At 35.6% G+C, this 13,587-nt stretch overlaps 1 protein-coding gene across 1 annotated transcript in view; it reads right to left on the reverse strand.

Annotated features, from left to right (window-relative positions):
• Window positions 1–13,587, reverse strand: part of LOC131150353 (eIF-2-alpha kinase GCN2) — a 151,965-nt gene that overhangs the window by 66,176 nt on the left and 72,202 nt on the right. Inside the window, exon 14 of the mRNA XM_058101030.1 lies at window positions 12,823–13,007. Within this exon, the coding sequence (XP_057957013.1) occupies window positions 12,823–13,007 (185 nt within the window). The remainder of the gene's footprint in view (window positions 1–12,822; window positions 13,008–13,587) is intronic.

Here is a 13,587-nt window from a genome sequence, read left to right on the forward strand (position 1 = left end):
ACCCAAGACCGCGATTTAAAACTATGAAGTACTCCTTAGCACTATCACTACAAAGTAGATTAACTGGCATATCAAACTGAGTCTTTGTTTGAGAAAAAAAGGTGCAAAAGATATTTAACAACTTAGAATAATCTTTCGTTAAACACAACCAAGTCATCCTAGAGTGATCATCGACAAATGTAACAAAGTGCCGAAACCCTAACTTCGACGTGACATGACTCAGACCCCAAACATCAGTATGGACGAGCATGAAAGGACTGTCTATTTGTTAACTCAGGAAGCAAAGGGAACACGATGATGTTTTGTCAACTAACAAGACTCACACTCAAGACTAGACGCAGAAATCAAGATAGGAACTAGCTGTTTCAGTTTGTCCAAGGATGGATTACCAAGGCGAGAATGGATTATAAGCGGTGTAGTAGCAGCTATGCAGGCAATGGTTGAAGAGAGCAACTCAAAGTAGTAGAGTCCACAAGCCTCACGTCCTATGTCAATTGTGTTCCTTGTCTTCACATTTTGAATAATCACAAAATCAGGAAAGAAGGTTACAGAACAACTTAGTGCCTTTATAAGCTTCCTAACTTACATAAGATTGAAAGGGAACTTAGGAATATATAAAACAGAAGAAAGAGAGAGAGGGATGGAGGGAGTAGGATTTACTTTTCTTATCCCTCTAACTATAGTTGTCAACCCATCAGCAATGGTAACTTGAGGTAGATTTCTAGGATACTGGGGGGCAAAAAAGAAGGTGGTTAGTGGTTACACCTGTCACATGGTTAGTAGTAGTAGAGTCGATAATCCAAGGACTAGTGGGAGAGAAACTAGACGACATACAAATTATAGGATTACCCTTCTGAGCAAAAGATGCAATGTGATAAGATGCTTGTTAGGATGTTTGATACTGTAGGAACCTTGAATACTCTTCCTTCGAGATAGTTATAGTATGTTGTTCACTTGAACAAATGCTTGACAATGGAAACACACTTGGAATTTGAGGACGCCATCCCAACACACACACAAACTCGATACAGAAGCAAACATATGCTCTTGGAATTCCAAAACTGAACTTTTGGACCAACTGAAACAACCACAAGTGAACTTTTAGACCAATCGAACAAACCGCTGATTCAACCACGAATGAGTCACCAACAACTGGACTTAGCACTGCCACAACCCTATAAAATCGATGTATAAATGCTGCCACCGCTCCAAGAGACATAGACAGCCCCAAGAAACCAACACGCAGCTCTAACAGTACCAAACAGCATTTGTACAGTAGAAAATCTGAAGTACACAACGAACAACATCCTCCTGGAATTCATAGATGTCATCCAAACACACAACGTTCGACAACCGGAGCAAACCACAAGCACACAATGAACAAGAAAGATAAAAAATAAATTAAAAAAAATCAAGAACACAGCAATACCACTGTTTCAGGAACTCTTTAATTATTGACCAACAGCTTCAGGCAATAGCAAGCAATCATTCCTGGAATGCTGCACATAGAAACTTAAAAAGGTAATACCTTTGGACAACAAAGATGACAAACAACTTGATATTATTGTATAATGAAGGATTCAACTCAGGGTCTTAAATTTTGATTTCGACTCAAATTTTGAAGCTTCAATTGAAAAAATACAAAAATCAGTAGTAAAGCATGGAATTCCTTGTGAAACTTTAAAAATGGTTGACAAACATAATAATATAAGTTTTAGGACTAATATATTACAAGTTAAAGACATCTATGTTGTGTATGAAGTGGAAAAGTTGTTATATAATATGTGAATCAAACGTATTTGTAAGATAATGTGCATTAAACATATTTAGTTAATACAAATGAAATTCATAAATCATTCAAATATTATTTATTATACAAATAATGATAATTTAGACATGAATGGTTAAATAAAATGTTGTTGTAAGTTCAATTTTTCATATAATTTCAAAAGGACTTGTAATAATCTTTTGTTTCAATAAAAATAAATAAAATAAATTAAGAGAGAAATTTCACTTCACTCCTAAATCTCCCATTTAAATTCCGAGGAAATTTTGCTACATAGTTAAAATTTCGACACTTTTCTCTAAAATTTCAAGATTTCAACAAATTTTAGATGATTCGTTCAGATTTCGATTCAAATTATGCAAGATGGAAATTGTCTGCCATTTCAATTTCAAAGGTGACAGAAACAAAAAATTTTGATGGAAATTTAAGACCATGGATTCAAGATATTTGGGAGGAAACCGGAGCAAAATGGCTGCTCAAAAGTGTCTCACGCACTGGTGCGTGGGGTCAACACTGCCAGCTTTTGGCTGGCATGTGGAGGCTTTTTCTGGCTGGGAAATTGAGTGCTGGCAGATCGGCAGGTTTTGTGGCTTGCTATATGGTTACTTTTGCAAAAAATGAGGTGTTTCTTGAGGTGTTCAACAGGACAGCAGCGTCAAGGATATTTCCGGTGACTGCAGCTTTTTCCAGCAACTGCTGAACCTGCTCCTGGACTTTGGGGATACTGATGACCCCTTCTACAGCAGCAGGTTGCGTGGTATTGAGGTCTTTAGGGTTTAATTTTGCAGCGGTAATGCAATTAGGGTTTAGATTTGATCTTGCTATGGTTCGAAATCGCGGTCGCGGGTAACGTCGCGTAACGGTCGCGGGTGTCGCAAGATGCAGGAGATGCGAATGTTGCGTAACGGGAAGCCGGCATAATGGTCGTGAATTTTTTTCACGCATGCACATCCATGCCAAAATCGAAAAATAAGCATAAAATCCATTAATACATGATTTTTAATGAATTGTAAAGGCCTTCATTCAACCTACAAATGTTTTTTAATAGGCATTATGATTTTTATATTAATTTTAGTGTGCTGTTTACCAAAAAAACATATTTTTTTATAGTTTATATTACTTTAATGAGTAAAAAGATGTAGAAATGTAATTAAAATAAAGAATTAATTAATTAAAGACGTAAAGTTACTAAAAATGAGTCAATAGACTCAATACTCAATATACACAATACACATACATGAATTTGAAAAGTGATTGATATCAAATATCAAAAAATAGTTGAAAATACATTAATAAAATATTACAAATTTATAACCTAACACATGTCACCACCAAAAAGAATGACGTGGAGGGTCTTCATAATTTGCATCTGTATCTCGAGATTGGATTGAAAATTATCTCTCCATTTTTGTGGAAATACATGGCTGAATAAACCCAAGTTTGTGTCATTTCGTTGTTGCTCCTCAAAATGTACTGGTGGTGAAAATCCAATTGATATAGGAGGTGCATAATCTCCTCTTTGATCATATCCTGAATAATGTCCATAAGTTGGGGCTGGGGCTGGCTCCGAGTAGTGTGTAGAAGAGGACTCACTATGAGATGATGGATATGGATGAGATCCATATCATTGTGATGATGAATCATCTAAACCAAAGTCGCCAAACTACGAACCACACCATATGAATCTTCAGTAAAATCACAATCTCGTTGTTGGCTACTCCTCTTGGGTTGTGAAGATTGGTAATCTGGAGGAATACCGAAGTCATAATTTTCGGGTATATCAAGTAGTCCATAACGACTTTGAGGATATGTTTCTCCTACAAATGATGTCCCTATATCATACCCATAATCGTATTCTGCACCACCACCACCATTACCCCCAGTCCCAGCCCCAGCACCACTAGGTCCACTACCACCATCATCATCACTTGGTGGACTCAAACCAAAATTATCATCACTTTGTGTACGTTCAAGACTTGAACTTGAATCATGCACATTTATTGGTGGCCAATCATCTCCTTGCGCAATACCATTGACCTCTTCATCAAACCAATTTGAGTTGTCCTGATCGTTGAGTAATGGTGCCTCTCTTTCTTATAACCATGGACTCAAAGAATCATCTTCTTCAAAAATATAGTCTAAATTAATAGAATTAAAGTTATTTCAATGTCATGTTGGCTTTTTCTCATTGTATGTCTCAACTTTAACCTCATGTTGTAATGCATGAAAATAAGTTTTCGTAGTCTCATGTACTTTAGTTTATTTATTGTTTTCTTATAGATAAGGCTAAAGGTGCTCCAATTACGCTCACAATTCGAAGCTCACGCTGTTTGACTAAGAACTATGATTGCTATTTTTTGTAACTTAGCCATAATGAATCCACCATTCGACTGCATAAATAATTGAAGAAAAACACATGTCAATATAGTGTATGTTTGAAAAGCCAAATTTGGTCATAGAAATGACAAATTAAATAGATCCATTCATCCATTATTTAGCCACATTTACCAAGATTTGTTTATTTCACTGCCCTTTGAGTTAGTGGAGTTCCAAAAGTCTCCTACCTATCTCGATATAGCAACAACTAAAAAATCAAAGATTGTGAAGTATAATTAATTAGTTAAATATATATTATAGAAAGTATGACAAAATGCTAAAATAATACATTATTCAATAGAACTAATACTTACTTGATTAATAGCCCGAATTTCAGTATCTATATCGGGTACCAGCTTGGTTATCACTTTTTTAACTCCATCCATACCTTCTCTAACAACTTCAAAAGAGGGTGGGGCACCATACAGAAATTGGGGGTCCAAAAAGTATCCTAAAATTAAATTTACAAATATATTAATCAATATTCAATAATAGTGTATTAGTGTTGTAACTTTTAATGCAACTACACATGATTTAAAAGTTGAAATAATAAGAAATTGTATTTTATTTACACTTTTACCAGTTGCATGTAAGTCTTGATGCAATTGAAAACTCCACCGATGATCAATAATTTTCGAATAATCTTTGTAGAATCAGAAGTCTTTCTGAATTTCCAACTTTGCCCTATCAATTGCCTTATATATGAAACTCATAGTTGGTTTTTCATCACCATCAACCAATTTAAAAACTTTCACTAAGGGTTCCTGTACTTTAATTATATCAGAGGCCTTTTGCCAAAACTCTGTCCCAAAGATAATCTTCTTTGCATCATATGCTGGGCTAGATTTTACCATTCCAAACCTTGATTTTTTCCAAACATCAGATGTGAACATTTCCCTGAATGCTTGTTTATGCCTAACAATGGTCTCCAAGGCAATAAAGTTGGTGGCAAATCGAGTTATGGTAGGATGAAGCAATTCTCTATTATTTGTGAACTTTTTCATAAAATTCACTGTCCACGTGTAGTTGTAAATAAAAGAAGTTATTATTTTAGCATTTTCTAAGACCTTCTTCACGTTACTTTTCTTACCAATATCTTCAAGAGTAAGGTCTATGCAATGAGTTGCACATGCTGTCCAGTAGATATTGGGCCTCTTTTGCATTAATAATTTCCCTCCCGCCTTCATTGCAACTTCATTATCAGTACTACTTGGACAACATTTTCCTCTTCAATTTCTTCAGCCACCTTGTCCATTAATCTGAAATGAAATTATAGATTTACCAATTACTACTACTTAATTAAAAATATGCAAGTCATCAAGTGGCTCAAGTAAATAAAAATTAAAAAATTACCTGAAATAATATTCAGTTGTACGGCTCGGCACATCAGAGGCATCAACTGACTTGTGGAAAACAGTGCCTCCATTGGAGTAAACTAAAAAGTTTATTATGTGTTTTCTTGTGGGCCCTGACCAACCATCACACATAATGGTTACTCCTTTCTCCTTCCAAATGCCAGCAAAAGAAGATATATAAGTTTTTATTTCCTAATACTCTTGCTCTATTTATATTTCAAAGACCTCAAAGGGTGATGGGCCCTTCCCCCCCTTTCCAACCTCTGCAGCAACATCAAGCATCGGCTGCAAAAAAGGAGAGTCAGCTACGTTCGCTATAATTCGATTATAAATTAGGAATTTGCTCACAGCTTTTACTAATTTACTCCTACTTCTTTCTAGAGTAGGATCCATCGCTTTTAATCTAACTTCAGGGGCATTAGGATTAATCCATTGTCGCCCACTACCTCCAGCTTCTTGAACACTTTGTGAACGAATTCTACCCAAACCACCAGCACTGCCACTACTAGAGCTACTACCCTGTTCATAATAATTACCACTTCCACTGGTTCTTGCCCTAAATCTTTGCCTCTCTTCCCATTCTTGTTGTGCTCGTATGCTTTCTTGTCGAGAAAATCTCATTATTTCCTCATTTGAATCCTCTTTGTCGCTCAAATTTTCAAAATCTCCTCTGATTTGAGCTTCTACTTCATCTTGCATTTTTTCATTTGTCTTTCTTCTTCTCTACATATTGTTGTAGATGCTTCATCATTTGTTCTCTCACCTATGTGGTTACATTTGGACATGAAGACACCTGACCTTTTTTATGTGCCAAGTGTTGTTTCAATCGTGTAATTCCTCTTTTAATTGTCTTTCCACATAATTTACATAAGACAATATGTCTACTACCTTCCACTAGAGTAGCAAAATGCCAACCAATGTCTTCACTAGGTAGCTTTTTAATTCCTTATCTATCACATGGCATATTGGTGCTTGATTAGATGACTTCTACACAAGTAAACAATAAAAAAAAATTATCATCCTTATACAATAAATTAAGAATAAAATGGTACATAATTAATTAATTAGTTAATTACATAACAATATTACATAAATGATGGATTAAATTTAAACTTCAAGTTACTAACTATTAAAAATTTTAGTTGATTTATGCATATATAATACAATAGTTTATGTTAAAATTTACAATTTAACAAAATAAATATGGAATTGTAAATCTTATAATTTAATTATTTAAATGGTAATATACTTGAACTTGAGTCACTTAAGAGTTGAGACTTGACTAATTGTGTACATAATAGAATTTATTATAAATTGTAGATCTAATATTAAATTATTAATTGTCAAGGTATTAAAAATAAATGAATATGTAGAATATTAGTTAATAACTTTTTACTAAATCTGTACTCTAAGTTCCTAAGTTCTAACTTCTAAGTTCTAGGTTCTAACTCTCTAAGAGTCTAAGTAACTCTATAAATTTTATATTTTAAAAATTTTATACTAATTTTTTTTATTTTAATTAATAAATTCTACTTATACAATCATTACTAATTTACAATTGTTAATTTATATTCTAATTAAATAATAAATAAACTAAATTTATAAACTAATTATATTTATAAACTGAAATTATAAAACAAACTGAAATTTACAATTCATATAAAGTATAAATTGAAATTATAAAACAAACTAAATTTAAAACTGAAATTTACAATTTATATACTAATTAAATAAACTGAAATTTAAAACAAACTGAAATTTACAACTTATATAAAGTATAAATTAAAATTATAAAACAAACTAAGAAGAGTGAACAAGCAAAAAGCAACATACCTGGCCACTACCCAAATACCACTTACCCAGTATCCACTCCTGACTGGCCGACTCCCATAGAAGCTCCGAAGCTGCGAGCTGCTGCAGCTGCAACGCAACCTGCAAGCCTCCAAATTTTGGAGGAATTGAAGGCTTCGAATGGAAGAATCAAAGGCTTCGAAGATTCGAAGCTGATTTTTGGGTTCTTCCGCTGGACTAAGAAGATGAATGATGAAGGACTGAGGGAGACGAAGCTGATTTTGGGGATTTTAGGGATTTTGAAGCTTCAGATCAGTAGATCGAAGCTGTTCGAGTGAAGAGTGAACTCAGCTTGAGCTTGCGAACTGCGGAGCACGGCAAATCTGAGGGTTCGAACGCTTGAAGTTGAAGGTACTTTTCGGTTCTTCGGAGGCTTCAAATGACAAGAGATCAGACGAAGGAGCGACGCACAAAATGGAGAGGATTCGAGGAGATAAGGTACGCTGTAAGGGGCTGTCGGTCGTAACGAATGTTACAAGATGTAACAGTCGTTGCAGGCCATTATGTTTCCATAATGGCCGTTACCCACTTGAATTTTCTGCTCACTGCTAATGCGGCCTGTAACGGTGTCGGTTACCTGTTTTTCCATTACGTAACGGCTGTTATTTAATACCATGGATCTTGCTCTTATACCATGTTGAATAATTGCGTAAAATGGAATACCTAACTTCAGTGATAGGTCGCTCCCTCTTTTTGTAATATATGTCAAGTACAATACCAATGACCATAATACTAACCTTATTAACTCTCTCTTATTAACATAGCTCTAACACATAATAATAATAATAATAATAATAATAATAATAATAATAATAATAATAATTAGTAAATAACCATTAACAAACTGAAATAAAATGAGTAATAGGATAAGCAATTAATGAATGCTGAGTACATGATCGAGTCCCTTTCCGCCGTGCAATCAGGAAATCCAAATCACACTAGATGGATCTCCAGAGCTAGAAATCAAAATAGTGGAAAGCAGAAGAGGCGGTTGCATAGCAGGTAGTGAAGCCTATGCCTGGTTTCCGTTGTTCATAAACCCTCAATTGTTTCTTTGGGTCAATGATTGATGGATTGGAAGGATGATTAGAAGTTGTCTCCAGAGGGATAAGGGTAGGAATCAGAGGATCAATGCACGAGGGAGAGCCAGAAATCATTGGACTCAAAAATGTATTCATCCAATAACGACTCAGCACTAGAGAAATAAGGTGTCCCCTCAAAAAAGGTAACATCTATGCTAATATATTCCTACCAATGCGGAGATCATAACATATATATCCTTTTTGAGTTCTTGAGTAGCCAACAAAGACACTTTTAACAGCATGAGGAGAGAATTTGTCCGTATGAAATATGAACAAAACATGTGCACCCAAAGTCAAGAGGCCAAACAAAGAATATCGATGTTTTTGCATACGCAATAGAGAAGGGAATTTGTCCCCGAGAGCACTGGATGGCATCCTATGAAGCAAAAAGCAAGTTGTAAGAAGACAATCGGTACAAAGGATTTTAGGAACATGCATATAAAAGAGCAAAGACCATACTAGGTCAAGTAAATGTCTATTTTTCCATACAGCTACTGCATTTTGCTGAGGGGTATGTACACGTGATGGTTGATGAATAATTCCTTTAGCCAAGGAAAAATTCTGAAGCTCGTTTTGAACAAATTCAAGTGCATTATCAGATCTAAAAAATTTTAATACTAATGCCAAAAAAAGTCTTTATTTGCTCATAGAACTGAGTAAATATATTAAGAAATTCAAGCCTGTCTTTTAACAGATAGATCAAGGTCATGCACGAAAAAACGATCCACAAAAGACACAAAATATTGATGACTAGTCAATTTCTTGGAACTACATGGTCCCCAAATATCAGAATGAATAAGAAAAAACAATGATTTTTACTATGAAACAACTCTAAACAGAAAAAATGTCCTAGCATGTTTTCCTAATTGACACATAGAACGGTCAAAATGGTAAATAGAATTGAACATAGGAAAATCTTGTTACAATTTTTGAAGTGATAGATGACCCAAACAAGCATGTCACCGATCTAAAGAAACACCATGGGAAGAAATTGAAGAAGTTGAATGACAAGAATTGGATGACCACAACCACCATCAAAATAGTACAAAGCATCCATCTTAAGCCCTCCACCAATGCTCTTCATTGTCTAGAGATCGTGATACCACAATCAAAAGGAAAGAAGGTCACAAAACAATTATGTGATCTAGTTAATTAACTAACTATAACAGGTTCCAAGGAAAATTTAGGCACATATAACACAGAAGAAAGTAGTGGGTTTTATGGACTGAAATAAGACTAGTCCTATAGAAGGCACGAGAGTCGATAACGCATGGTGAGGAGAACAAAGAGGCAGGATGTCGGATGTACTTGAATGGGCCATATAGTACTAGATGTAGATGAATGGGTTTGAAGTTGTTGAACCATGCGGAGAAGATTGTTATACTCCTCCAAAGACATAGTAGATGATGTACCCAACTCCCGAGTGGAGTGGACACATGCACTAGAAGTGTCAACCGTAGAATCACCCTAGGCGAGAGACATATTGGCCCAAGTAGGTTTCCCATGGAGATCCCAACATCAACCAATAGTATGACTGACCTTGCACAATGTATGCAAATGCAGGAATTGCCACAACGAACTCCTTGTCCTACAAACCTCGTCCTCATCCTCCAACACTCCCCTGATTAGGGTTAAAAGTACTGCTAACCATGGTTGAACTATCACATGAAGAAGCCTAAGAAGAAGACTGAGAGCCATCTTTGGTGATTCTTTGGATTGTAGCGAATGATTCATTCATAGATGGAATGGATTCACCAGCAAGAATCTAATCACGGATGGTTTGAAGTTCAGGACTTAACCTAACCAAAACCTTTGCAGCCAAGAATTTTGCCATTTGCCTCTTAATCATCTCAATGTTAAAACTAATTGGTTGAGAAATGTTGAGTTCCTCCCACATACATTTTTGAGTGCTATAACACTCACTAATAGGTTTACCTTCTTGGTCATATGTGAAAAACTTCTCATATAAGTAAAAAACACAAATTTGATTTTTATCTTGTGAGAAGCTTTCATAGAGATCATCCCATACGACCTCTGTTGTTCTATGAAACATCATGTTCACAGCAATTCATGGCTCCATGGCCATGCTATTCCACAACCCCACAAGCTAATGTCATTCTCTTTCTTCCAATCTTCATAATCCTTGGAGTCTGGAGATGGAGGAGAATGCAACAAATATTTGGACTTTTCCTTTCGCATTAATAGACGCACATACTGCATGAGACCATTACATGTAGTTGGAGGATCAAACCAATTTGATGGCTGTGATCTGGTAACAATGTCATTGAAATTCTCTCTGTAGAGGACATCAAAACCACCCCCAATATGCTACAATAATGCACATCAGTACTGGGAATGAACAACAAAGCAACAATTCAAAATCAGACAGCACACACAAGCACATAGCAGAACTTTAGAACTCCAAGAGGGCTGCTCTGACTATGGAACATAAGTTACAATATCCTAGGAGGAATTACTTGACCATGCAGAAGAGGGCAGCCCATTAGAAGCACCACAGGCACTTGATAAACAGCAGCACAGCAGCTACAGGTATGATGGCTGACAGCAACTAGAACTGAGCGCCAGAAAGAGCAGGAAAAAAAGTCTTAGAACAGCAATTAAAAACCACCAGCAACTGATACAAGATTGCAGTAATCAATCATGAACACACAGCATCATCATGCCACAACCAACCAATGAATGGCAACACAGCAACAGCAGATACCAGAAATAGAGCGTAACTTCACATCAGCAAATCATCATGAACACACTTGCTGCCAAGGATGCTGCACAGCGAAACCAAGATGAAAAGTGACCTCAAACGACTCACACCAACCAGAAAATCAGGCTTGAGAGCTGACTAGGGGAAAATAAGAAAACAAAAAAAGTTCAAAAAAAAACTAAGAAAAATCAGATTTGGTGGAGATTAATATTCTGATACCATGCTGTGAAGTTAGAGACGGAGGCAAGAAGAAGAAAATAAAAGAAGAGAAAGAAGAAGAAAGAAAGAGATAAAAGGTGGCAGCAGTTCCCTGGACAGCTCCGGGTCTGCTCTTTATATATTAATAATAAAATAGCCTGAAAGACAAAAATACCCCTACTTACACCACATAATTACTAAAAAAGCCTATCCTTCTATCCAGATCTGCTCAGCTCGACCTCAACTTTTTAGAAAACAATTCAATCAACAAGCTTGAGTATGGTAACAGCTCTACTCAGCTTGCCTCAAACTTGGTTACTTTAATGAAAAAGCTAAAAACACATATATTCAAGCTTGGTTTGAGCTCAACTCAAGCTGCGATAAAAAATTAATTAACAAGATTGAACGTGGTAAAAGCTCAGCTCTTTCGCAACCCTAAAATCCTAAACACATACATTTGGTAAAACAAGATGCTTGTATGATCAGGCTCTCACTTCCACTATGAAGAAAGTCTCTCAGGCAGAGGCACAGCTAGCTATTTGCTTAGGGAACCATGCCCACCAGAACCACTTAAAATGTAATTCAAAAAAGCTCTCTATCAAACACATTTCCAACCCTGATACAATGAAACGAAATTCCTTATCAGAAGAAAGAAGGCAGTTTTTTTTGTGTATGGACTGTGTGAGAAAATATTTCACTTCGAGAAAGGCAATAAATCAGTTGTTCAATATTGAACTTTTAAGGGATGGTGGATGAATAGAAAGTTTTACTATTTCCATACAGTTCAGTAAAAATGAAAGAAACTGCCACAATGCCACATAATGATAAATTATTTGAACATTTTTCTTCAGATTGAGGAGTGAAAATTTTGAAGACACTATTCAAACAAGGAAAGGGAGTATAATGCAATCACAGTTAAGATGAAAGCTTGATCGTTAACTAATTTTAGATTGGTTCAAATATCAGTCATCAAATATAATACGATGCCTAATGTTAAGCAACCAATTTTAATACACAAGCCATCATGAACACATTTTAATTTTTTTTATGTTGTAATTTGAGATAACTGCACACATTTTAAATGAAAGCTTACGAGAGCAAGAAGGTACAAGGTTGTTAGAGCACTTAATGCATTGCTGTACCATTTTCCTTATGTAGCTATAGGAATTCCCAGCATTTAAATATTAATCAGTACAACAGTGAGTTCCATGCCTTTGTTTTAGCACATTATATGGTCATGGGAATAGGGGAGGGGGAGGAGGGGTGTTGGTGCTAGCAGCCAAAAGACACACTAGTGATGTACAGTTGAACGCAGCAAAACATGCGCACTGTTACCTGTAGAACCTGATGATCCTAAAATAAATATATATATTTTTCAATAGCAAAACAAATCTATGAAGAAAAAAAATAATCACAACTAAAATAAAAATAAAAATAATTTGTAGATCTTACCAAGACCAAAATCTCCAATTTTAATATCATTGCGAGCATCAAAGAATATGTTACTTGGTGTCAAGTCCCGATGAATGATTCCTTGTCCATGTATGTGGGCCAAGCCTTCCACAATTTGGCGAAATAAATGCCATGCAAACTCTTTGTCAAAATGATTGTATGACTCAAAGTCCTGATGGAGAGTCCTACAAAAATGGGAGAAAAAGAATAATAAAGTAAGCAATAAAGCATATAAAGAGATTGTTAGATTACCACTTTAACTGAAAACTTAAGCTATTAGGTTGTGGACCAAAATTGTATATCAAGCTTCAACACTCCCCTGAGCGTGCAGCTCGATAGCACATGGAGAGATAAACAATAGATAGATAATACCCATTATAGGGAATAAAATAATATTTAAAAACACTACACAATAAACGTGGGCAACAAGACTAGAACACAAGACCTCCCAGTAACCTGCTCTAATACCATTTTAGATTACCCTTTATCTAAAAGCTTAAGCTAATAGGTTGTGGGCCAACAATGTAGGTCAAGCTTCAGCAAAGCAAAGATATATACACAGATGAAGGAGAACATAACATCTCAAAACAGTTAAGGAGAAAAATGCAAAGATCCAACAGCTCAAAAAGTACTCATTCGTAGCAAACTAAAAAATATAAAATGAAGGATAAGAATAAATAAATAAAATGAAACAACCTCTCTGCATAAAAGTAGGGGTTAAGGCTGCGTACACTATGACGACCCTCCCCTTACCCTTGCAAGCGG

Source organism: Malania oleifera, chromosome 3, assembly GCF_029873635.1.
Source record: "Malania oleifera isolate guangnan ecotype guangnan chromosome 3, ASM2987363v1, whole genome shotgun sequence".
Taxonomy (NCBI): domain Eukaryota; kingdom Viridiplantae; phylum Streptophyta; class Magnoliopsida; order Santalales; family Ximeniaceae; genus Malania; species Malania oleifera.